The sequence below is a fragment of the Neoarius graeffei genome, chromosome 1, assembly GCF_027579695.1.
Source record: "Neoarius graeffei isolate fNeoGra1 chromosome 1, fNeoGra1.pri, whole genome shotgun sequence".
In the NCBI taxonomy this organism is placed as follows: domain Eukaryota; kingdom Metazoa; phylum Chordata; class Actinopteri; order Siluriformes; family Ariidae; genus Neoarius; species Neoarius graeffei.
Window position 1 is genome coordinate 44,589,528 of NC_083569.1, and position 24,666 is coordinate 44,614,193.

The window sequence follows — 24,666 nt, forward strand, 5'->3', positions numbered from 1 at the left end:
TTACCCTTCTGGATGAGTGTGTAAAGGGACATACTTTCATATTTTTTAAAAAAAACGAAATTGTTCCAGAATATGTCCTTTAATATGGGACGACCTTGGGCTGAGGTGCCCTTGAGCGAGACCCCTAACTCCCAACTGCTCCCCGGGTGCTGTTAGCATGACTGCCCACTGCTCTGGGTATGTGTGTGTTCACTGCTTCAGATGGGTTAAATACAGAGAAGAATTTCACAAGTGTTCTTTCTTTCTTAAACATAAGCCAAATACACGCGATGTGAGTGGTAAAATGGCGGCCACGTGGCTTCACTCTCCAGATTTTATACAGGGCTCAGTGATCTGGTTCCAATATTTCCAAGATGGCGGCTCCCATTTAGACCAGAAAAGGCTTCAAAACTGTACAGTGAAAATAAATGGCGCCGTGGTGTCTATTTATAAATGTACCATCACTGATTTCGACCAAAAACTGCACAATGGGTGCAAATAGCGCTTTGTAACAGTTTGTGGAAACTACAATTCCCAACAGCCCTTGCAAACCGGAAGCGCCTGTTTCTTGGCGCTTAGGTTAGCAGGCTGTTGCTAACTTTAATGTAGATGTTAGCTTTCGTGGATATTTTAAAGGTAAATAAACATTTGAAGAAATTGACTATTGAGATACACATCCACCTGCGTTTATTTCCATTTGTTTTGTCATTGTTTGCAGTACGCTACCATCATTTATTTAACTAGCTAAAAGGCTTAACAAAAATGTAAAGAGCTGTCCTATTTTGCGGAAGTGCAGCTGTGTTTACTAAATGTGAGGCACTTTATAAGTGCTTGTTTACTTCGCATTGTTTGTTTGTGTAGCTGCTGCTTGATGAGAGAGATGCTGTGTGCATTTCAACATGCGTCCCACTGAGCCAGGTGTGAAAGATGGTCGAAACCGCAAGACTAACAAAACCAAAAGCACTCGGGGAGCTGTAGCTCAGTGTCCCGGGGCTTCTGAGTCCTGCAGTGAGAGCAAGAAGTCCAAGAAAATACAGTAAGTACTGCATGATTTTAGGTTTATTATTGATTTGAGTCAAAACTCTTAAAAATGTAGTGTATTGTGTGACGTGTTAATGATGCACAATAACTCTGAGCACACTTTGGAACAAATCATCAAAGCAGCAGACAATCTAGTCTTGGGAGTCAATTCCAAAGAGAGTCGATTCATTGAATTCATGAATCTACGGAGTCGAGACATAAATTCAGACTCGAGGTTGTGAACAAATGAAAGTCAGAGAGAGGGAGAGAGTCGGCGATTTCTTTCTTTTTTTTTTTTTTTTGTCTGACACACACCTCCTTTAAAGGAGTACGCCACCCTCAAGTGAAATTGAGTCAGTCCCTGCAGTCCCTAGAGTTGGATGAGTGAGCCAAAGCGTTTTGTAGCCGACCCAGCCATTGTCCTGATCTGGAAACGTCCCGGTTAGCTTAGCTTAGCATAGTCGCTGTAATCCGGCGTGTCCAGCTAGCATTGTCGTTGCAAAAGTGAACCAAACAACTCAAGATTTTTTATAATTATTTCTCATGACCTGTACATTCACATCGAGTACACATATCAATGCAAATTAACACGAAGGGATTTACTAGACCAATTTATATTTGGAACTATTTTCGGGCAAAGCACCGCTGCAGGCGCAAAGACACCATGCAGCACCACAACTTCCGTCAATACACCAGTGTTACCAGGGAAACCAGGGGTTTCAGGTGCTGCGCGGTGTCTTTGCGCCTGCAGCGGTGCTTTGCCTGTGCTGTGGCCGAAAATAGTTCCAGATATAAATTGGTCTAGTAAATCCCTTCGTGTTAATTTGCATTGATATGTGTACTCGATGTGAATGTACAGGTCATGAGAAATAATTTATAAAAAATCTTGAGTTATTTGGTTCACTTTTGCAACGACAGTGCTAGCTGGACACGCCGGATTACAGCGACTACGCTAAGCTAAGGCCAAGTTTACATTAGACAGTATCTGTCTCGTTTTCTTCGCGGATGCACTGTCCGTTTACATTAAAACACCTGGAAACGGGAATCCGCCAGGGTCCAGGTATTCAATCCAGATCGTGTCTGGTCCGGTGCTGTGTAAACATTGAGAATACGCGGATACGCTGTGCTGAGCTCTAGCTGGCGCCGTCATTGGACAACGTCACTGTGACATCCACCTTCCTGATTCGCTGGCGTTGGTCATGTGACGCGACTGCTGAAAAACGGCGCGGACTTCCGCCTTGTATCACCTTTCGTTAAAGAGTATAAAAGTATGAAAATACTGCAAATACTGATGCAAATACTGCCCATTGTGTAGTTACGATTGTCTTTAGGCTTGCCATCCTTCCACTTGCAAGTGGTAAGTGACTTGCGCACAGCGGCTCAGTCCCGAATCACTGCTCGTGCGCTTCACTCGCGCGCTCTGTGAGCTGTGCAGGGCCGGAGTGCACACCCTCCAGAGGGCACTCGCTGTTCAGGGCGGAGTGATTTGGAGCGCAGCCGCTGAGGAGGAAGCGATGAGCCGCACTGACACATTTCAACTTGCGTGCCGAATTAGTCATGTGATTAGCGTATCCGTGTATTGGCGTTGCTGTGTGCACGCGAATCGTGTATTGGCGTTGCTGTGTGCACGCTAATCGTTTTTAAAAACGTTAATCTGATGATCCGCTGATACGGTCTAATGTAAACCCCACCTAAAGCTAACCGGGACGTTTCCATATCAGGACAATGGCTGGGTCGGCTACAAAACGCTTTGGCTCACTCATCCAACTCTAGGGACTGCAGGGACTGACTCAATTTCACTTGGGGGTGGCGTATTCCTTTAACACTAATACAAAGAAGTGTTTTACTGAAAAGGGTTGTTTTACAATCAGGGTACGCAAGCTAAAAATCAAGTCAAGTTTATTTGTATAGCACTTTTAACAATAAACATTGTCGCAAAGCAGCTTTACAGAATTTGAATGACTTAAAACATGAGCTAACTTTGTCCCTAATCTATCCCCAATGAGCAAGCCTGTGGTGACGGTGGCAAGGAAAAACTCCCTCAGACGACATGAGGAAGAAATCTCGAGAGGAACCAGACTCAAAAGGGAACCCATCCTCATTTGGGCAACAACATGACTATAACATTAACAGTTTTAACATGAAGTCAGTTTCGTTGATGTTGTAACTCTTCACTGATGGAAGCTTGAGTGCAAAACTGTTCATGACAACTGCAGTCCTAAAGTTAGCAAGTCAACTGTCGTCCTCAGCCATAAAAGCATTACTGTAAGAGTCCAGAGCATCCTCCAGGTGTGACTTTCAACTGTCCTCATGGGGCCGTCCTCCACAGGAGCGATGCGATAAAACTCCAACCAGACACAGGGCACCAGGATGGATCAAGCAGGTCCGAGGGGCAGAAGAGGCCAGCATCTCAATCCCAGGACCAACATGTAACTCAGAGGGACAGATGATGGGGGGGAGAAAACACAGGTTGTTAGGTATGCCCTAAAAATGACACAAGTATTAAATCTGTGTGGTAGGCTCGCAGAGACGAGAGTCTTGACATCAGGCATAATACACAACAATGGCATGTTAATATGGTTAAAAAAATATCATGACCTGCTCTGGCTGGATGCTTGATTGGGTGATGGGAGCACACTCCTCAGCAATGATGAGATGCAGATGGGACCCTTAGGGCTGGCCAAGACAATTCAGTTACATTTCACCGGGTCTGGGACATGCGACAGAATGTCTGACGGCCGATTTCCGGCAGGCTACGACAGCCAGTCGAGGTCTCCACCCTCTCCACCAAAAGATTTCCTGTTGACTCCATGTAACTCAGAGGGACAGATTTTGGGGGGGAGAAAACGCAGGTTGTTAGGTATGCCCAATGTCACCTGAATAAGTAGGAACAGTATACATATTGCACTGAGTACAAGCAGGGACTCCGGCAACTAACTATGACAGCATAACTAAAATGCTGTCATTTTAAATCACATTTTAATGCTGTCATTAAAAATCACATTTAACACTTATCTTCAATATCAAAAGGCCCTGTGATAGCTCTATTTACCATGCAAAAAAACTTTGGTGATAACGTTATTTTTGGTGAATGTATGGCAATATGTGTCATATTTAGCAAAATTACTCGTGTCATTTAGAAAAAGTGCTTTTTTTGACCACAGGTAGCTCCAAAAGGGATGCACTTAATCATTCTTTATACCATAAAACACATATTTGGTTCCATATCATTGGAAACATAGTTAAGTTTTAATGTTGAATGCCAGTAAGTTTTCAGACTATTTTGATCAAATTAGTATGTAATTGTGTCAAAAAAAATGTCCTCTCCGAGACAGCTAATTTTTCAATATAAAGTAACATTTAAAATGATTATTTTCATCCTAAAATGTGGTCAAGATATTGGGACATAAATATTAGAGACAACTAACACAAAGCTTCCAGCCTTATATTTAAAAGCACTATGGAAGTAGTGGATTCTGAATTGTCAAAAAAAAAAAAGTCCTCTCCGAGAATCACTTCATTTGTTTCTCCCATCTTATAGCAGATTACACAAAACTACCATACACACACGTCAAAAAATGACCTGAAATCTGTTCTTTAACTTGTCCTTCACTTAAAAACTGGTACAAGAACCAGTTTGAATCAATTTGAATTTTGGACCCCTGTGACACAAACTTTGTACCCTGACTGTAAAACAACCCAAAACTCGGAGCACTGTGTGGAATCTAGTGATTCCTAACACAATGATTCAGAATCGACTCTCGGTTGTAAAAGAGTCATATAAGCAAGCATGTAGAAGCTTTAGAAGTATCTCAATCTAAATTTAGTTCTTAAAATATTCTTGTCCTTTATTTATTATTATGCTTCAGTATAGTTTCTGTGCTGGTGTAATCTGTGAATTTCTCTCCGAGATGAATAAAGTGGGCGGCACGGTGGTGTAGTGGTTAGCGCTGTCGCCTCACAGCAAGAAGGTCCGGGTTCGAGCCCCGTGGCCGGCGAGGACCTTTCTGTGCAGAGTTTGCATGTTCTCCCCGTGTCCGCGTGGGTTTCCTCCGGGTGCTCCGGTTTCCCCCACAGTCCAAAGACATGCAGGTTAGGTTAACTGGTGACTCTAAATTGACCGTAGGTGTGAATGTGAGTGTGAATGGTTGTCTGTGTCTATGTGTCAGCCCTGTGATGACCTGGCGACTTGTCCAGGGTGTACCCCGCCTTTCGCCCGTAGTCAGCTGGGATAGGCTCCAGCTTGCCTGCGACCCTGTAGAACAGGATAAAGCGGCTAGAGATAATGAGATGAGAGAAATTGATTTGTGATACATTCTGCTCTGAGAACATTTATCAACGAATAAAACTGGGATAGCAGACAATATAGCCTACATTCCGCAAATCTTCTTGAAATGGTCAGCAAGACAGAACCACACCAGCCACAGATTGCCTAGGGGCTGAATAATATCCCTTCAGATGCATTAAAATTTGTAGTCTTAATATATAGCAACATGTACAGTGGTGCTTGAAAGTTTGTGAACCCTTTAGAATTTTCTATGTTTCTGCATAACTGACCTAAAACATCTTCAGATTTTCACACAAGTCCTAAAAGTAGATAAAGAGAAACCAGTTAAACAAATGAGACAAAAATATGATACTTGGTCATTTATTTATTGAGGAAAATGATACAATATTGCATATCTGCGTGTGGCAAAAGTATGTGAACCTTTGCTTTCAGTATCTGGTGTGACCCCCTTGTGCAGCAATAACTGCAACTAAACGTTTGTGGTAACTGTTGATCAGTCCTGCACACCGGCTTGGAGGAATTTTAGCCCATTCCTCCGTACAGAACAGCTTCAATTCTGGGATGTTGGTGGGTTTCCTCACATGAACTGCTCGCTTCAGGTCCTTCCACATCATCAGGACTTTGACTTGGCCATTCCAAAACATTAACTTTATTCTTCTTTAACCATTCTTTGGTAGAACGACTTGTGTGCTTAGGGTCGTTGTCTTGCTGCATGACCCACCTTCTCTTGAGATTCAGTTCATGAACAGATGTCCTGACATTTTCCTTTAGAATTCGCTGGTATAATTCAGAATTCATTGTTCCATCAATGACGGCAAGCCGTCCTGGCCCAGATGCAGCAAAACAGGCCCAAACCATGATACTACCACCACCATGTTTCACAGATGGGAAAAGGTTCTTATGCTGGAATACAGTGTTTTCCTTTCTCCAAGCTTAACACTTCTCATTGAAACCAAAAAGTTCTATTTTGGTCTCATCCGTCCACAGAACATTTTTCCAATATCCTTCTGGCTTGTCCACGTGATCTTAAGCAAACTGCAGATGAGCAGCAATGTTCTTTTTGGAGAACAGTGGCTTTCTCCTTGCAACCCTGCCATGCACACCATTGTTGTTCAGTGTTCTCCTGATGGTGGACTCATGAACGTTAACATTAGCCCATGTGAGCAAGGCCTTCAGTTGCTTAGAAGTTACCCTGGGGTCCTTTGTGACGTCGCCAACTATTACACGCCTTGCTCTTGGAGTGATCTTTGTTGGTCGACCACTCTTGGGGAGGGAAACAATGGTCTTGAATTTCCTCCATTTATACACAATCTGTCTGACTGTGGATTGATGGAGTCCAAACTCTTTAGAGATGGTTTTGTAACCTTTTCCAGCCTGATGAGCATCAACAACGCTTTTTCTGAGCTCCTCAGAAATCTCCTTTGTTCGTGCCATGATACACTTCCACAAACATGTGTTGTGAAGATCAGACTTTGATAGATCCCTGTTCTTTAAATAAAACAGGGTGCCCACTCACACCTGATTTCAATCAGTGGGATGACAAACACCTGACTCTAATTTCACCTTCAAATTAACTGCTAATCTTAGAGGTTCACATACTTTTGACACTCACAGATATGTAATATTGGATCATTTTCCTCAATAAATCAATGACCAAGTATAACATTTTTGTCTCATTTGTTTAACTGGGTTCTCTTTATCTACTTTTAGGACTTGTGTGAAAATCTGATGATGTTTTAGGTCATATTTATGCAGAAATGCAGAAAATTCTAAAGGTTCATAAACTTTCAAGCACCACTCTATAATCTCAATATGAAATTTGTGTTTTAGATGAAAAGATGAATATGAGACTTCAACTTTCATTTCCTAATATTTATATCTAGATGTGGTACAACTTGGTACCTTTGGTGGTAGACCATCCGATTTTTAAGTGAGCAAAACCACTGGAACAGGTAGTATTAAAGTAAATGATACATAATATTTGGTTGCGTATCCTTTGCTTGCAATAACTGCCTCAAGCAAATGGCCCACTGGCATCACCAAACTGTTGCATTCCTCTTTTGTGATGCTTTTCCAAGCTTGTACCGCAGTTCTTTTGAGGGTTTCTCCTCTTCAGGGGATGAAATGCATGCTCAACTAGTGATTTGACTTGGCCAGTATGAAACCTTCCACTCCCCCACCAGTCCTTTGTGTTGGCAGTGTGTTTTGGGTCATTGTCTCATTGCATGATGAAGTTCCTCCCAATTAGATTGGGTGATTTTCTCTGTAAATTGGCAGACATAACATTTTCTATAGACTTCTGAATTCATTTTGCTGCTACCATCGTGAGCTACATCAATAAAGATTAGCGAGCCCGTTCCAGAAGCAGCCACACAAGCCCAAGCCATGACTCCATCTCCACTATGCATAGTTCTTTCTTTCTTTACATTTTGGCCTTTCCGTTACCTTGATAGATGTTAATCTTGGTTGCAGAAGTTTTGTCACTCATCTCTGTATTTCTTTGCGTGACAAAGAAATACAGAGATGAGTGACAAAACTCTGTATTTCAGTCTGGCCTTCTGATTCTTACTGCTGCTGAGTGGTTTGCATCTTATGGTATGGCCTTTTATATTTCTGCTTTGGAAGTCTTCTTCGAGTGGTAGATTGTGACACCTTCACCCCTGCCCTGTGTAGGTTGTTGCTGATGTAATTGACTGTTGTTTTGGGGGTTTTCTTTGGTTTTTCTATCATCTGGCTCTGATAGAGTTTCCCTCTTTTCTCTTCTCTTCAAAATGGTTTGATTTTCTCCCATGGACAGTTCTCTGGTCTTCATGTTGGTTTATCCTTTTTAAAAACAAAAAAGCGGTGAAACCCACGGCTTCATAGCGAGTCAATATTCAAAGCTATTTATTGTTTAAAAATCAATCTGTGAGATTCAACTTGGGCAACAAGAAACACCCGTCATTCACATGTTTCAGTATTTTTGATCACTTGTAAAATGGGTGGGTTCAATCAAAAGGTGCCGTGCTCCAAGTTGTTTAAAACTATTAGATGTAAATATCAGGAAACGAAAACTGAAACTCTGCTCTATAGTCTCATTCATCTTTTGATCTCAAAACCAAACGTCTTCAGTGTATTACAATAACAAATTATTTGACCTTGCTGTTCCAGTACTTCTGGAGGAGACTATCGTCATCATTGCTTATCACATATTCTCCATATAATTGCAGCCTTGGTATCTGGGGCAGAGCAAATGGTTGGTATTGGTATTATATGATTGATACAGACTGATATTGGCAATAATGTGCCAATTCCTATCCTGTAGACTATCTGTCAAGAAGCCCAGTCAAACTGTTCCAGTTGCTGCCAGTGAAAAAAATGTTTGTCCATCCAAACATGAAAACAGCAGAGAGATGACTTCCAGTATCCAAGCAGCTCCTGAGGAAGAAGCCAAGTCTTTAAATCAGCATAGTCATCTGAGCAAGCAGCGTCCAGAGGAGATGTCAACAGCAGAGGATGAGAACAGGTGCTGCGCTTCTCAGTGGGTCAAACTAGTCACCATTTTGACATGAATGAGAATGTATACAGCTTTATATTGTTCAGTTTTCATACAGCGTTTCATGTTTTGACCACATCCCTCTTTCACAGTGAGGAGGATCTATACAGAGCAGCAGAGGAAATAGAACAGGAAAGACAGGAGAAGCAGCTGTCTAATGCAGGTATTAAAGCAAAAATAAAGTATTCTGAAGAATCAAAGTTTATAATCACTGTCTGCTTTAATAGGAACACGATACACCTGCTCATTACCTCTGACAAGGTTATGTTTTCGGTGCAGTTTGTCTGTTTGTAAGCAGGATTGCACAGAATCTGTTGACCTAATTTCCATGAAACTTGGTGGACGGGTGTAGCATGGGCCAAGGAAGAACCCATTAAATTTTGGGGTGGAGCGGAGTCACAGGGTGGATCCACAAATTTAGTTTTACTTTCACTAACATTGCCATATACAGCATTTGGCCTTACTGGAAGTATGCGCCCAACAATGCCACAAATTCCAGTAGATGGCAGTAAAGTTCAATAGTGACAAAAACGTAGCCATTGTACATCACAATCCACATTGACTGGTACCAGTAATCCTCTGGGATACACCACTGCCTGGCCAAAATAAAGTTGTGCACATTTTATATTTCGTTGGACTACCATTAGCTTTGATTACAACCTTGTGTAATAGAGCCCTGCACTCTCGCGGGGGACCCGCGGGACCCGACGCAAAGCAGTGCGGCGCGGGACAAATTTTGAAAGCTCATTGCGGGCGGGAGGGGGAGTGCACTATGTGGGAGCGGGCAGGAGAGGGAGTGCACAATGCGGGAGCGGGCGGGAGAGGTGATAAGCTGCAGTCCCGCTAACTAAAAACGTTTAAAATAAAATTTATAAATTATTAATTTATGTCTATCATATATAATTTGTGCTGGATATTTTATTTGGCATTAATAAAAACATTTTAAGATGCCTAAATTTGCGGATGTGGTCTAATCTCGCGTACGTTTCCGATTCCTTTCCGCTCTTCTGTGTTTGAGATAGAGCCCTCTAGTTCAAACTTGCATCGTACCATATTGGTTTAATGCTAACTTGGTTGGGAAACGCACCCCTGAACGTGAGCTGTAGATATTTATGCTCAAATCCACTCAAAGTAGGGGGCGGGGCACCATCACGCTGTGTCTTTAAATTATATTAATTTCTTATAGGCCTACTTGTATTTCCTAGAATGTAAATGTGAGGAGTGACATATAAGCTATGTACAATATTCTTAATATCCACTGTAGATTTTGGTAGGTGTGTTGGGTATCTCTGTAAAGCCTCAGCTGCGCATGCCGCCTGGCAACGCGCACCCTCACTACGTGCGCTAGGTGAAGGATCGGTCAGTGGAGAGCTCAGCTAAGCTCAGCATGTTTAATTCCCCAAGCCAATGACAAGAACTTTCATGAGAAATAACACGAACGTCTGCATCATGCGGGATTTGCGGGCGGGAGCAGGACTGAAAATCATAATTCTTTGCGGGAGCGGGACTGAAAATTCTGTCCTGCGCAGACCTCTATTATGTAATATCCCAACATTTATTTCTGTCCAGAGTTGCATTAATTTTTCACTGAGATCTTGTATCAGTGACCGGAGAGTTGAACTACTCCATAAATTCTTCTCCAACAGACTTTCTCCCAAAGACTTTCACTGAGGTTAAGGTTAGGACTCCATGGTGGCTAATTTTATGTGTGAAAATGATTCCTCATGTTCCCTGAACCACTCTTTTACAATCTGAGCCTGATGAATCTTGGCATCGTCATCCTGAAATATGCCCATGCTATCAGGGAATTAAAAATCCACTGATGAGATAATCTGGTCATTCAGGTCATCAGCTGACTTCATTTTGTTACAACATAATGTTGCTGAGCCTCGACCTGACCAACTGAAGCAGCCCCAGATCATCACACTGCCTCCAGGGGCTTGTACAGTGGCCACTATGCATGATTGATGCATCGCTTCATTTGCTTCCTTTCTTACCCTGATGCACCCGTCGCTTTGGGATAAGGTAAATCTGGACTCATCAGACCACATGATCTTTTTCCATTGCTCCAGAGTCCAATCTTTATGCTCCCTCGCAACTTGAAGCCTTTTCTCCTGATTAGTCTCACTAACAAATGGTTTTCTTCTGGACACACAGCTGTTTAGTCCCAATCCTATGGGTTCTTGTCACATTGTGCGTGTGGAAATGTTCGTGTTCACTATTAAACATAGCCGTGAGTGTGACTGTAGATTTTTTATTTATTTGTTTATTTATTTTAAATGATTCAACTTCACCAAGCATTTAAGTGATCTCTGATCATGGTCAGCCAGGATCTTTTTCCAACCACATTTTTTTCTGCAAAGTTGACAGTTCACCACTATCCTTCCAGGTTTTAATAATGCATTGGACAGTTCTTAACCTAATTCCAGTCATTTTAGCAATCACCTTAGTTGTTTTCTTCGCTTGATGCAGGCCAATAATTTGATCCTTCTGAAACACAGTGACATCTTTTCCATGACCACGGGATACATCTTCTGACATGTTTGTTAAATAGATGAGAAGCTACTCACTGCATCAGCTGGGGTTAAAAGCATTGCTGCCATCTGACGCAAATAAATCACTGCATTAATTATCAAATCAAATGCCCTCAAGTATTTGCTTATTTAAATCCAAATGGCAACTGTTTTTGGCCAGGCAGTTTAATTCTAATAGTTTTGGAAAGCTATCAAGACCTATAAAGTGGTCACGGTTGTAGATTTACACATCATAGAGTCTGCTGTTATCCTTGTCAGAGGTCTGCGCTCTCCAAATGCTTTTATGTTTATCCAATCAGCCAATCGTGTGGCAGCAGCACGATATAAGAAATCATGCAGATACAGGTGAAAAGAAGAACTACTACTTTATTCATCATATGGCAGCCGTGCTAACAGCGCCCGGGGAGCAGTTGGGAGTTAAGTGCCTCGCTCAAGGGCACCTCAGCCCAAGGCTGCCCCATGTTAACTTAACCTTTGGGGTTAGTTTCTTTGGGGGAAACTGGAGCACCCGGAAGAAACCCATACAGACACAGGGAGAACATGCAAACTCCATACAGAAAGGCCCCCACCGGCCGCTGGGCTTGAACCCAGAACCTTCTTGCTGTGAGGCGACAGTGCGAACCACTTCCACCACCGTGCCACCCACAAAGCTTCAGATAATGTTCACATCAAGCATCAGAACGAGGGGAAAAAAAGTGTCACCTCCATGACTTTAATCATGGCAGGGTTGTTGGTGCCAAATGGGCTGGTTTGACTACTGAGTACAAAACATTAAACCTTGAGGTGGATGGGTTACTCCTGTCAGTCAAAAATAGGAATCTGAGGCTATCATGGGCACAGACTCACCCAGACTGGACAGTTGAAGATTCGAGGTGGGGGGAATCACCTGGTCTTGTTCCACTCTTCACCTGTCCAGTAAAGAGTGCTTATTTGAGTTACTATACACTTCCTGTCAGCTCAGTCTACTGCTGCCACATGATTTGCTGATTGGATAACTGCATAAATCAGCAGGTATACAGGTGTTTTTATTAAAGTGGACGGTGGTGCTAATTTTCCAGTTTTCCAATTCCCCATGCTGGCTACAGAGCCATAGTGTGATTTCTATGTGTGGTGTTACCTTATGTTTTAGACCAACTGGTCTGGGTTGAAAATATGTCACAAACATGAAACATGGTGCATGAACGTACGTGTGTGTGCTGAATACTGTATTGAAACAGAGAACAGGAATGTGAAAGGGCCTGAGAAAGATGTCACACCAGAGCTTATCTGTGTGGTGACCTTGAGTCAGGGAAGCTTGGTTATAAATATTCTGGGAAAAGAGCTCTTGTTTAGAATTAAGAGTAGCGAATAAAGTGAAGAGGTAAGAGAACTGAACTTGAACGGACAACACCTGTATAACCTCTCTCCTCCAAGTTTGTGCCGGCTTGCATATTTATTAGAAACAAAACAGAAAAATTACTTCACACTGTAACAGTGGATATACTTTTGGTGAAATTAGGTGAAATCTCCCTTTATACTTCTTGCTGTGGAAGGCATGGTTCAGTGTATTTGTAGTGTAGTGCATTTTTCTGTTGTATTATGGTTTGAGATTAGAAGGTTGTTTTCAAGGGTCGTATATTTATTATACTCCCACTCCGAAGGAAGGGGGGTATACTGGTTTACCTCTGTCCATCCGTCCGTCCGGTATCTCCGTCCGTCTGAAACGCCTTTTTTTTCTCAGCAACTACAACCCCGATTCCAAAAAAGTTGGGACAAAGTACAAATTGTAAATAAAAATGGAATGCAATAATTTACAAATCTCAAAAACTGATATTGTATTCACAATAGAACATAGACAACATATCAAATGTCGAAAGTGAGACATTTTGAAATTTCATGCCAAATATTGGCTCATTTGAAATTTCATGACAGCAACACAATGACAGGGCAATAAGAGGCTGGAAAAGTTAAAAGGTACAAAAAAGGAACAGCTGGAGGACCAAATTTCAACTCATTAGGTCGATTAGCAATAGGTCATTAACATGACTGGGTATAAAAAGAGCATCTTGGAGTGGCAGCGACTCTCAGAAGTAAAGATGGGAAGAGGATCACCAATCCCCCTAATTCTGCACCGACAAATAGTGGAGCAATATCAGGAAGGAGTTCGACAGTGTAAAATTGCAAAGAGTTTGAACATATCATCTACAGTGCATAATATCATCAAAAGATTCAGAGAATCTGGAAGAATCTCTGTGCGTAAGGGTCAAGGCCGGAAAACCATACTGGGTACCCGTGATCTTCAGGCCCTTAGATGGCACTGCATCACATACAGGCATGCTTCTGTATTGGAAATCACAAAATGGGCTCAGGAATATTTCCAGAGAACATTATCTGTGAACACAATTCACCGTGCCATCCGCCGTTGCCAGCTAAAACTCTATAGTTCAAAGAAGAAGCCGTATCTAAACATGATCCAGAAGCGCAGATGTCTTCTCTGGGCCAAGGCTCATTTAAAATGGACTGTGGCAAAGTGGAAAACTGTTCTGCGGTCAGACGAATCAAAATTTGAAGTTCTTTATGGAAATCAGGGACGCCGTGTCATTCGGACTAAAGAGGAGAAGGACGACCCAAGTTGTTATCAGCACTCAGTTCAGAAGCCTGCATCTCTGATGGTATGGGGTTGCATTAGTGTGTGTGGTATGGGCAGCTTACACATCTGGAAAGACACCATCAATGCTGAAAGGTATATCCAGGTTCTAGAGCAACATATGCTCCCATCCAGACGACGTCTCTTTCAGGGAAGACCTTGCATTTTCCAACATGACAATGCCAAACCACATACTGCATCAATTACAGCATCATGGCTGCGTAGAAGAAGGGTCCGGGTACTGAACTGGCCAGCCTGCAGTCCAGATCTTTCACCCATAGAAAACATTTGGCACATCATAAAACGCAAGATACGACAAAGACCTAAGACAGTTGTGCAACTAGAATCCTACATTAGACAAGAACGGGTTAACATTCCTATCCCTAAACTTGAGCAACTTGTCTCCTCAGTCCCCAGACATTTACAGACTGTTGTAAAGAGAAAAGGGGATGTCTCACAGTGGTAAACATGGCCTTGTCCCAACTTTTTTGAGGTGTTGTTGTCATGAAATTTAAAAATCACCTAATTTTTTTTAAATGATACATTTTCTCAGTTTAAACATTTGATATGTCATCTATGTTCTATTCTGAATAAAATATGAAATCTTGAAACTTCCACATCATTGCATTCCGTTTTTAATTACAATTTGTACTTTGTCCCAACTTTTTTGGAATCGGGGTTGTACAAATCATAGCCACTTGGTACCAAACTTCAGCATGGGGTTCTATACTGCGTGTCCTGTTTTCAGGTCTGTCGCACATGGACTTCCTGTTTACCAACTGAATGTATATGGGTCTGTCTCAGAAACTGGGTACTGTGTGGGTACCCCACTAAATACTGTATACTCAGTCAATAAACTATACGGTTTTGAATGATGTTGGTTTTAATTTGAAATAAAATGATGAAAGAAATAATACAGATAAAACTAAATCTTTGATGTGAATACTCGATTCAGAATTTGGCAAAAATTCTGCAAATTTGTGGAAAAATGGCGGCTTGATCTGGGACATGATAAATGGTTGACTACATCGGATTCCCTTAAAAAGGTTGTAGTCCACTGAAAAGTCTACAGTTATCACTAATTGTATTTTAAGTTGTAACTTTATACACCTCAGGATTGGTGCGCTCACAGAATAATCATAACCGCAATAAAACATCATGCAAAATATTTGATCACCGCCGTAACTCCATTTTCCGCAGACCCAAAACCAATACGATCGTGTGTTTTAATCTAAATGGAAAACCTTAGGGTCAAGGTCACTGCCTCACCAAAAGTAGTAAAATCACTACGCCATATAAAAATCATTATAAATCTGCGATTTTATTTTTTAAAACAGAAGCTGAAAGTTAGGTATAGAATATGTTTCTTACAGAATGTTACGATGGTAGCTGGTCTTGTATGAATTTCTGAGCTATAAAATGAGTTGTGGTCTATTTTTTACTGTAGCGTGTTAATGTGTGTCCTTCCCCGCACACAACAATTTGCATGTCTCATCTCATTATCTCTAGCCGCTTTATCCTGTTCTACAGGGTCGCAGGCGAGCTGGAGCCTATCCCAGCTGACTACGGGCGAAAGGCGGGGTACACCCTGGACAAGTCGCCAGGTCATCACAGGGCTGACACATAGACACAGACAACCATTCACACTCACATTCACACCTACGGTCAATTTAGAGTCACCAGTTAACCTAACCTGCATGTCTTTGGACTGTGGGGGAAACCGGAGCACCCGGAGGAAACCCACGCGGACACGGGGAGAACATGCAAACTCCACACAGAAAGGCCCTCGCCGGCCACGGGGCTCGAACCCGGACCTTCTTGCTGTGAGGCAACAGCGCTAACCACTACACCACCGTGCCGCCCCAATTTGCATGTGCAGAATGGAATTTTCCACTCCAACAGTTAGAAGTTGATCGTGCTTCCATTTGCGGTCTTTCTGTTACGCGGGTGATCTGTTCGGACGTTATCACTGAAAAGGTGAGTTTTGACAGTTTTATTTTGTTTTAGTCTTGCAGTATAAGGCAATAGAATGTTTCTTTTTCATCTTACTTTCATATTTCGTAGTGTTTGCGTATTTTTGGCCAATATTTTGCAACCATGGTCAATTTAGATCGAACTTTTGATAGAATCTACGGCCAGTCGTTTTGCCCCGCCCCCGCCTCGCACTCCGTCCGGTGCGGTAGTGATGTCCCGTTGCTCGCACGCTGCAGCAGAGACCCGCGCGACCTTCAGCCGGTACAGTCGCTCTTCTTTTACCGGCGCCGTTATTCTCATCTTTCCGGTGTGTTCTTGATTTTTCCATTGTGTCCTATTTCGCCATATCAAATCCCCAAAATGCATCATATTATTCATATTTAAGTGAATAATCAATTCAGTCATCATAACTTGGCATTTTTAACCCAAGCAATCAAAAAGAGGAAATTTATTCAATATTTTCACTCATCTGTGAAGGAGGGGCTTTAATTCTTCATGATGGAGTTATTTTATGTGGAAATCAATTTTACAAAAGCATTTGAATTGTAATCAAAAAAATGTTCCACAGTGGAGGCCAGATAAAGCAAGATACTATCTTTATTCTTATTAAACATGACAAAAGAAACATTGAGTGTTAGGTAAATGCAAAAAAAAAAAAAAATTAGAAAAAAAAATTTTGACCATAATGTCCCAAATGAGAGACCAGTTTCTGAGATGGACCCATGTACGAAACCTATAGCATGGATTTATAAAATTTTCGTAACATTTTTCTCAGCAACTACAAATCACTACTGCTCGATATTTGGTACCGAGCTTCAGGTTGGGGTTCTATACCTTGTATACCATTTTCAGGTCTGTCGCACATCGACTTCCTGTTTGCTGACTGAATGTATTTACAAAACCTTTAGCGTGGATTTTGATGCCGTTTCAAGAAGCAAAATGCTGCTTCAAAATGACAGTTTACCAGGATGCTATTTGAAATCCCTGGGGAGAGACACGGCTCTTTACTTACTTGTTTCAGGGTTCATTATTTGTTGAAGTCAACATTCATAATAAGTGTCCTATTCCTTCGATTGCTTGCATTCTAGTATAAGCGAGAGCGGGGGAGATATGCAAGTGAGCAGTAGCTCACAGTTGATCTTGTTTTTCTAGCTTCAGTGCCAAGTTCTGAGGACCACAGCAGTGTGTCAGCTCCTGAGGGTCTGCTCTCCTACAGTCAGAGAGAATGGAAAGGAAACACCACCAAAAGCCACCTTATCAGAAAGGTATGCATTACAGGGTTTGTACAGATGCTTCAAGAAGATAAGATGGACCGTGAAGGGTTACTTGGAGGAACACTGCTATACACAGTGCTGGACGTTTCTCTGCATCAGCCAGTACTTACTTTCACACCAATTCCATGTGCCGTTTTCTTTAGGGATATGAAGCAGTAGCTCAGAAGTTTGAGAGTCTGCGCAGAGTACGAGGTGATAACTACTGCGCTCTGAGGGCGACCCTATTCCAGCTCTTCAACCAGTCTGACAAACTCAGTAACTGGCTGCAAGATGCTGAGTTTGTTCAGGTTTGTCTTCAGTATTCTGCAAGAAACCAAAAACATTTATACTTTACACAAAATGTACTCTTAGATTTTACGAACGCCCCATTTAGACACGGTTTACAGTCAAGAGTCAGTAAATTTATTTATATGTTGGCATTTTTATGGTTATTATAGTTATAGTAAGACTGTTATAATGTATGGGCAGCACGGTGGTGTAGTGAATAGCACTGTCGCCTCACAGCAAGAAGGTTCTGGGTTTGAGCCCAATGGCTGATGGGGGGGGGGCCTTTCTGTGTGGAGTTTGCATGTTCTCCCCGTGTCCGCGTGGGTTTCCTCCGGGTGCTCCGGTTTCCCCCACAGTCCAAAGACATGCAGGTTAGGTTAACTGGTGACTCTAAATTGACCGTAGGTGTGAGTGGTTGTCTGTGTCAGCCCTGCGATGACCTGGCGACTTGTCCAGGGTGTACCCCGCCTCTCTCCCGTAGTCAGCTGGGATAGGCTCCAGCTTGCCTGCGACCCTGCACAGGATAAGCGGCTACAGATAATGGATGGATTTTATAACGTAACTAGTAATATATCTTCCATTTATGGTTTTATTACACAGACTTAAAAAAAAATCTGCTCTTAGATAAACAAAATGTCCTGTGTTTTTGGCTTAGAATATATAAATAGAAACACAATGACATACTAGTATGTCTGTGGTGAAATTGAATAGGCCTAATCAGAGATTCCTAGCTGTCTGTTTTGTTTTTAATACAGCTGCAGTGTGTGCAAGATTTAGTGGAAGAATGGAGGTTTCCTTTTGGGAGCAAAGGTGGAGGAGCAGTGGAACAGTTGAAGCATTGTCTGAAGCTCCTGAGAGTCAGGGTAACATTTAATACAACCTCTGTCCTATTTCACAGCATATGTGGTTGCGGTCAGAAGTTTACATACATAGACCTGAATGTCATGGTGATATTGGGCTTTGTGATTTTCCTGTGTCAGAACGATTGTATAACATCTTTATAGGGAAAAAAAGAATCTGGTGCACAGGTTTTTAATTTATTTTGGTTTTTCTGAAATCGACACAAGGTCAAAATTATCCATGCAGCACGCCTAATATTTGGTTAAAAGTCCCTTAGCAAGTTTCACCTTAACCAGATGCTTTTGAAAGCCATCAACAAGCATCTGGCAGACTTCTGTTTGACAGTGCACAGTATATCTACCTCTATGTTTGCACATTGTTAGCCTCTCCCTTTTTTTTTTTAAAAAGACATTGCACAGTATATCTACCTCTATATTTGCACACGGTTTGTTTGCCTCTCTTTTTTTTTTTTTTTTAGTGTTATCTTCATTTTTCACTCTACCTTTATATTTTGCATTCCATATGCATTTTATATTTTATATTTCATATATATCTTTTTATATTGGTAAGCGTAGTTTGGTCAGGCAGTTGCAAAATAAGAATTTCATTACCCAATAATAAACTGCTGTGTCTGTTATTGTGTATATGATATAAAAATCTTGAAATTTAACCACTCTTCTTGACAGAATTGGTTGAGTCCAATTAAATTTGTCCGTTTCCTGGCGCAGACCCGATTTTTATGCACAGTCGGCATATTTTCGATAAGATTGAGGTCAGAAATTGTTTTAAGCTTAATGTCAACCTGCTTTATTTATTCCATTGCATTTGTGGTCATGATTCTGTTGGAGCACCTGATGGTGTACAGGTTTCTGGTGGTTTGAGGTTATGCTGAAGAATTCTGACGTAGTCCTCCTTCATTATTCCATCCACTTTGTGCAATGCTCCAGGTCCACTAGCAGCAAAACAGCCCCAGAGTGTGATGCTGCCACCACCATGCTTAAATCCAAAAATTAAACTTTATAGACAGATGATATCCATACAAGACATGTTTGAGTGTTCTCTTGTTCATATTTGTACCTGTATACCGTGTACAGATTTTATTTTGAAAGAAAAGCAGTGTCCTGGGGTGCCAACATCTTACTATCTCTGAGGTTCAGATATTGCACTCCGAGTACAAATTATGCGAGAGAATCCTAGATTGAGACGTCACTTGCTCACCACATGACTTTCCGAGGCTGAGATCTAGTGGCTATATATCGTTTCTAAATTGTAAATGACCCTAAAGATGCCCGAGTGTTAGTTGTTTGGCTGTGAAAATAAGCCCGATGACTGAAACAGTGAACACGCACACAAGTAAACAGAGAGCAGACCCATATCCAGCCTTTGGGAATCTTTTGCTGCCTATAAACACTCCATCACCGCCTACTCACGGTGCCTTTTTTAAAAAAAAAAAAATTCCCTTGTGGCTTTATGTGACATGCTTTTGTTTGTTTTTCGGCGTTATTTAGCCGAGTGGGATTTACACTTCATAAAAGTGAAGTCTGTCGATTCACATATGTTGTTTCCAGTAAAAATCACATGGTTACAGAAAATTTACAGATTAGAATTTTAAACTTGGAAGCCTTTGTCTCACACACACATTACAGCATAATGAAATTCCTTCTCTGCATTTAACCCATCTGAAGCAGTTAAAACACACACACACACACACACACACAGAGCGAGAGAGCGAGCGCAGTGGTGCCTGGGGATTTTTTTTAAAGAATTAGAAGCCTTTATTTGACGGCTCTTTGCTATTAAGTGAATCAGTAAGATCACAGGCGGGCATCCAGTTTCGGCGCAAGTGGTTGTGGCCTGGTAAGCCTATTTTTAGCAATATCATAACTTTTTTAAATGAATAAATTGTTGATATAATTTATTTTTAAATTAAACATGCAGGGGGCACATCAGGATACTTGCCATGATCGGCAAACTTTAATAGTTGACTTTAACAGTGGATGATGTACCTCTGGTAATTGTGGCCAAACAACTTTAATCTTTGTCTCATCTACCATAAGACATTTTTATTCCAGGAGGCTTTTCCTTTGTCCATGTGGTCAGCTGCAAACTTCAGTTGAGCTTGAAGGTATCATTTTGAAAGCAGCAAGTTAAGACCTTTTGGATCTTTCAGAACCACTAAATTAATAATCAAAGTCGGCGCATGTAATTTTTTTTTTTTTTTTTAATGCATGTATACAAATGTGTGTTTGTGTTTTTTTTTCTCTTAAAGATGTGTCTTGTATAATCATTCTGACACAGGAAAAGAACAGTTCAGAGAAATCATTGAAAGCCTCATGAGATTCATGTCTGATTACGTTCATGTTTGTGTGTATATATTGGTCTGTCTCAGAAACTGGGTAGTGTGGGTACCCCACTAAATATACTCAATCAATAAACTATACAGTTTTGAATGGTGATGTTGGTTTTAATTTGAAATAAAATGATGAAAGAAATAATACAGATAAAACTAAGTCTTTGATGTGAATATTCAGAATTTGGCAAAAATTCTGCAAATTTTTTTGGAAAAATGGCGACTTGATCTAGGACATGATAAATGGTTGACTCCATCGCTTTCCCTTAAAAAGGTTGTAGTCCACTGAAAAGTCTACAGTTATCACTAATTGTATTTTAAGTTGTAACTTTATACACCTAAGGATTGGTGCGCTCACAGAATAATCATAACCGTAATAAAACATCATGCAAAATATTTGATCACCGTCGTAATTCCATTTTCCGCAGACCCAAAACCAATACGATCGTGTGTTTTGATCTAAACGGAAAGCCTCAGGGTCAAGGTCACTACCTCACCAAAAGTAGGAACTTAAAATCACTACGCCATATAAACATTTAGTTATGAAATCTGAGATTTTGTTTTTTAAAACGAAAGCTGAAAGTTCGGTATAGAATATGTTTCTTACAGAATATGTTACGATGGTAGCTGGTCTTGTATGAATTTCTGAGCTATAAAATGAGGAGTTGTGGTCTATTTGTTACCGTAGCGTGTTATTTGTGCGGGGAAGGACACACATTAACAATTTGCATGTGTAGAATGGAATTTTCCACTCCAACAGTTAGAAGTTGATCGTGCTTCCATTTGCGGTCTTTCTGTTACGCGGGTGATCTGTTCGGACGTTATCACTGAAAAGGTGAGTTTTGACACTTTTTTTTTTTTTGTCTTGCAGTATAAGGCAACAGAATGTTTCTTTTTCATCTTACCTTCATATTTCGTAGTGTTTGCGTATTTTTGGTAGCCTGGCAAGCCAGACTAAATGTGAATATTTAGTCTGGCCTCGATCCGTAAACATTTCCGAAGCGGGTAGGAGGAACAAACCGCTGTCTTTCAAACTGTCTCTGTGCGTATAGGCCAACGCTCGGACCAATCAGCGCAACAGTGACTGTGACGTAGTCAGAGCGACAGAAAGCAGTGGGGGAGGCCTTGAAATTAAATAATTTTTTCAAAATGCGTATTAATTAATAAACAGGTTCTAGATATTAAGAAGTTTGGAGATAATGACCACAAGTTTGGAGTCTGTACCACATACACATTTTTTTTCCAAGTGTTTTTCAAGGGTTTGATTAAACTGTTTTTGAGAGTTTTTATTTAGTGGTGTTTGGTGAGATAATTTCCCTTAAATTTAAAATAACGGGAAAATAAGAAACAATCAAAAAGTAATGTTTCAAAGCTGTTTATTAATTCTTCGTTCTGCACAAACTAACCCCATCCTTTTGGCTACGAGCGGAGCCAGCTGGTAGATCAGACTTTTGCCATAGCCGGTCGGCAAAACAGCGAAAACGTCCTTCTTGAAAAGGAATGAGCGGAGAGCCTCTTCCTGCTCATGTTTCAACGAAAACTCCAAGTCTAATTCTTCTAAAACTGATTCCAAAGCGGAGTCAAATGCGCGCTGTTCATTAGCCATCTTTCCTGTTGCGCTTTCTCCAGCGTCGCGCAGCTTTGTCATCACTCCTGCAAAAGCCCGCCCAAAGAATCCAAACAAAAACCTTGCGTTGTGATTGGCGGGCACGATTTGATGCCTGGGGTGTTTTTGTTTATATGGTGCGAGGCTAGACCCACTCGCTAGGCAAAAAATATTTTTGGCCGCTAGGCGGTTGGGTCTAGTTTACTAGGCTATATTTTTGGCCAATATTTTGCAACCATGGTCAATTTAGATCGAACTTTTGATAGAATCTATGGCCAGTTGTTTTGCTCCGCCCCTACCTTGTGCTCCGTCCGGTGTGGTAGTGATGTCCCGTTGCTCGCGTGCCGCAGCAGAGACCCGCGTGACCTTTAGCCGGTACAGTAGCTCTTCTTATACCACCGCCGTTATTCTCATCTTTCCAGTGTGTTCTTGAATGAATGAATGAATGAATGAAGCCTTTGTTGTCACGTAGTCACAAGTACTAGTGAAATTAGCTGTCAACCCGTCCGTATACATACATGCATGCATACAATTGACACGGGGAATAGACAGGACAGGAAGACAGGGATGAAAAATACAGAGTAACATGAGGGAAGGGGAGGAGAAAAAAAAAAGCAACCCCCACACTATGCTCCTATGGGGAGTACAGTGTGGGAACATTAAAAAAAACACCTCAGCACATTAGCACAAAATAACACAACATGAAAACTCGGGACTTGAGGGGAAGGGGGTGAGGGAGGGGGCGATCATGGGAGGGGGGACGGGGGTAGGGGCAGAGGTATAGGTAACCCAGCACAAACAAGCAGTCCGGTCCTGCGCCCGACAACGGCGCTTACCCACTTGTCACACTGGGGGTAAAAACGGCGACCGTGGGAAGTGGGGGAAGGAATACGAGAGAGTCTAACAGCAGTGTTCTCCAGGGGAATTGTTGTCCCAGCAACCGCGTTGGCCAAGGCCAGTGCTGGCTGAGGGAGCCGAAATCAGATAAGATTGGAATTGTTTGGTCTTGGGCCGAGTAGACGCATTCTTTTACACGACTACTCTGTTTGTCCATTCTGGTCTCCAAATCGATCCAGTTTCTGTTGCAAAGCCAAAAGCTTCTCCATGATGTTGTCCATGTTGCGGTTCAAGTTCTAATAGCCACAGTCTGAGTGCCGACAGCTCTGCCCACCGCTTCAATCATGTCAGGAAGCTTTATGGGGCTTTGGACAGCTGTCACCGTTTTCTGATTTCCTCGATAAACCAGGGCAATGCCTAATCCAATCAGCAAAAGTCCTGTAATCATGGTTCCACATAGGTAGATGTCTTCAGTGTCCTCCACAGAAAGAACCGCCAGGCACACGACCCGCCACCTCTCCCACGCATCCATCGTATAGCCAGCTGCAAACGTTCTGGCATGACAGGCTGGTTCCCCCCGAACCCAGGCTTCTCATCGAGAAGATTGTGTCAATTGCGTGAAGAGACCAGTTTATCAATTCCATGATTTTAGTTTGGAGAGCAGTGCGGAGTCTCTCAAAAGTATAGACAATAGACAGACAAGACAGCAGAAGCAAAGCAGGAAAGATAAGGGGAAGGAGAGGCAGAGAATGTGACCGCCTTCCGTGAGAGCACGGAGAAGATTTTCTTGATTTTTCCATTGTGTCCTATTTCGCCATATCAAATACCCAAAATGTATCATATTATTCATATTTAAGTGAATAATCAATTCAGTCATCATAACTTGGCATTTTTAACCCAAGCAATCAAAAAGAGAAAATCTATTCAATATTTTCACTCATCTGTGAAGGAGGGGCTTTAATTCTTCATGATGGAGTTATTTTATATGGAAATCAATTTTACAAAAGCGTTTGAATTATAATCAAAAAAAATTTCCACAGTGGAGGCCAGATAAAGCAAGATACTATCTTTATTCTTATTAAACATGACAAAAGAAAGAGTGTTAGGTAAATGCATAAAAAATAGAAAAATTTGAAAATTTATTTTTTGACCATAATGTCCCAAATGAGAGACCAGTTTCTGAGACGGACCCATAAACATCTGACTGCAACTGTATTTAATATCTTTTTCATATCAGTGTAATCCAAAAGATTTGTAATCTGGTTTAAAAAAAATTAAGGCTCCCATATTTTCTTTAAAAGCCAGACTGCTTGAAATGACATTCTAGTCTTGCTGCATTTGTAAGAGGATTATTAACAACAAATGTTAAGTGTGTGTGTGTAATTGTGGTCCTCCAGAGGCAGTGTGAAACAAATGAACCATGTTGCTATCGTGTTGTCACTGTAGAGAAGTCAAAATACTAGAAATTAGACAATGCGCTATGTCCAACCAGTGATGAACACAATTAGAAGAATAACTTCTACTTAAGGGCATAAG

The 24,666-nt window shown here is 41.5% G+C and overlaps 1 protein-coding gene across 3 annotated transcripts in view; it reads left to right on the forward strand.

Annotated features, from left to right (window-relative positions):
• The first annotated feature begins 529 nt into the window (after positions 1 to 529).
• otulinb (OTU deubiquitinase with linear linkage specificity b) overlaps positions 530 to 24,666 on the forward strand; it is a 37,808-nt gene continuing 13,671 nt past the window's right edge. The window contains exons 1-7 of one of the 3 annotated variants that reach the window (XM_060932416.1): positions 530 to 615; positions 841 to 1,015; positions 8,592 to 8,807; positions 8,915 to 8,985; positions 17,109 to 17,221; positions 17,374 to 17,517; positions 18,253 to 18,360. In XM_060932416.1, the coding sequence (XP_060788399.1) occupies positions 879 to 1,015; positions 8,592 to 8,807; positions 8,915 to 8,985; positions 17,109 to 17,221; positions 17,374 to 17,517; positions 18,253 to 18,360 (789 nt within the window). In that variant the 5' untranslated portion in view covers positions 530 to 615; positions 841 to 878. Of the gene's footprint in view, positions 616 to 840; positions 1,016 to 8,437; positions 8,523 to 8,591; positions 8,808 to 8,914; positions 8,986 to 17,108; positions 17,222 to 17,373; positions 17,518 to 18,252; positions 18,361 to 24,666 lie in introns of those variants that run through there. The other 2 variants (XM_060932425.1, XM_060932433.1) reach the window with 2 other exon arrangements.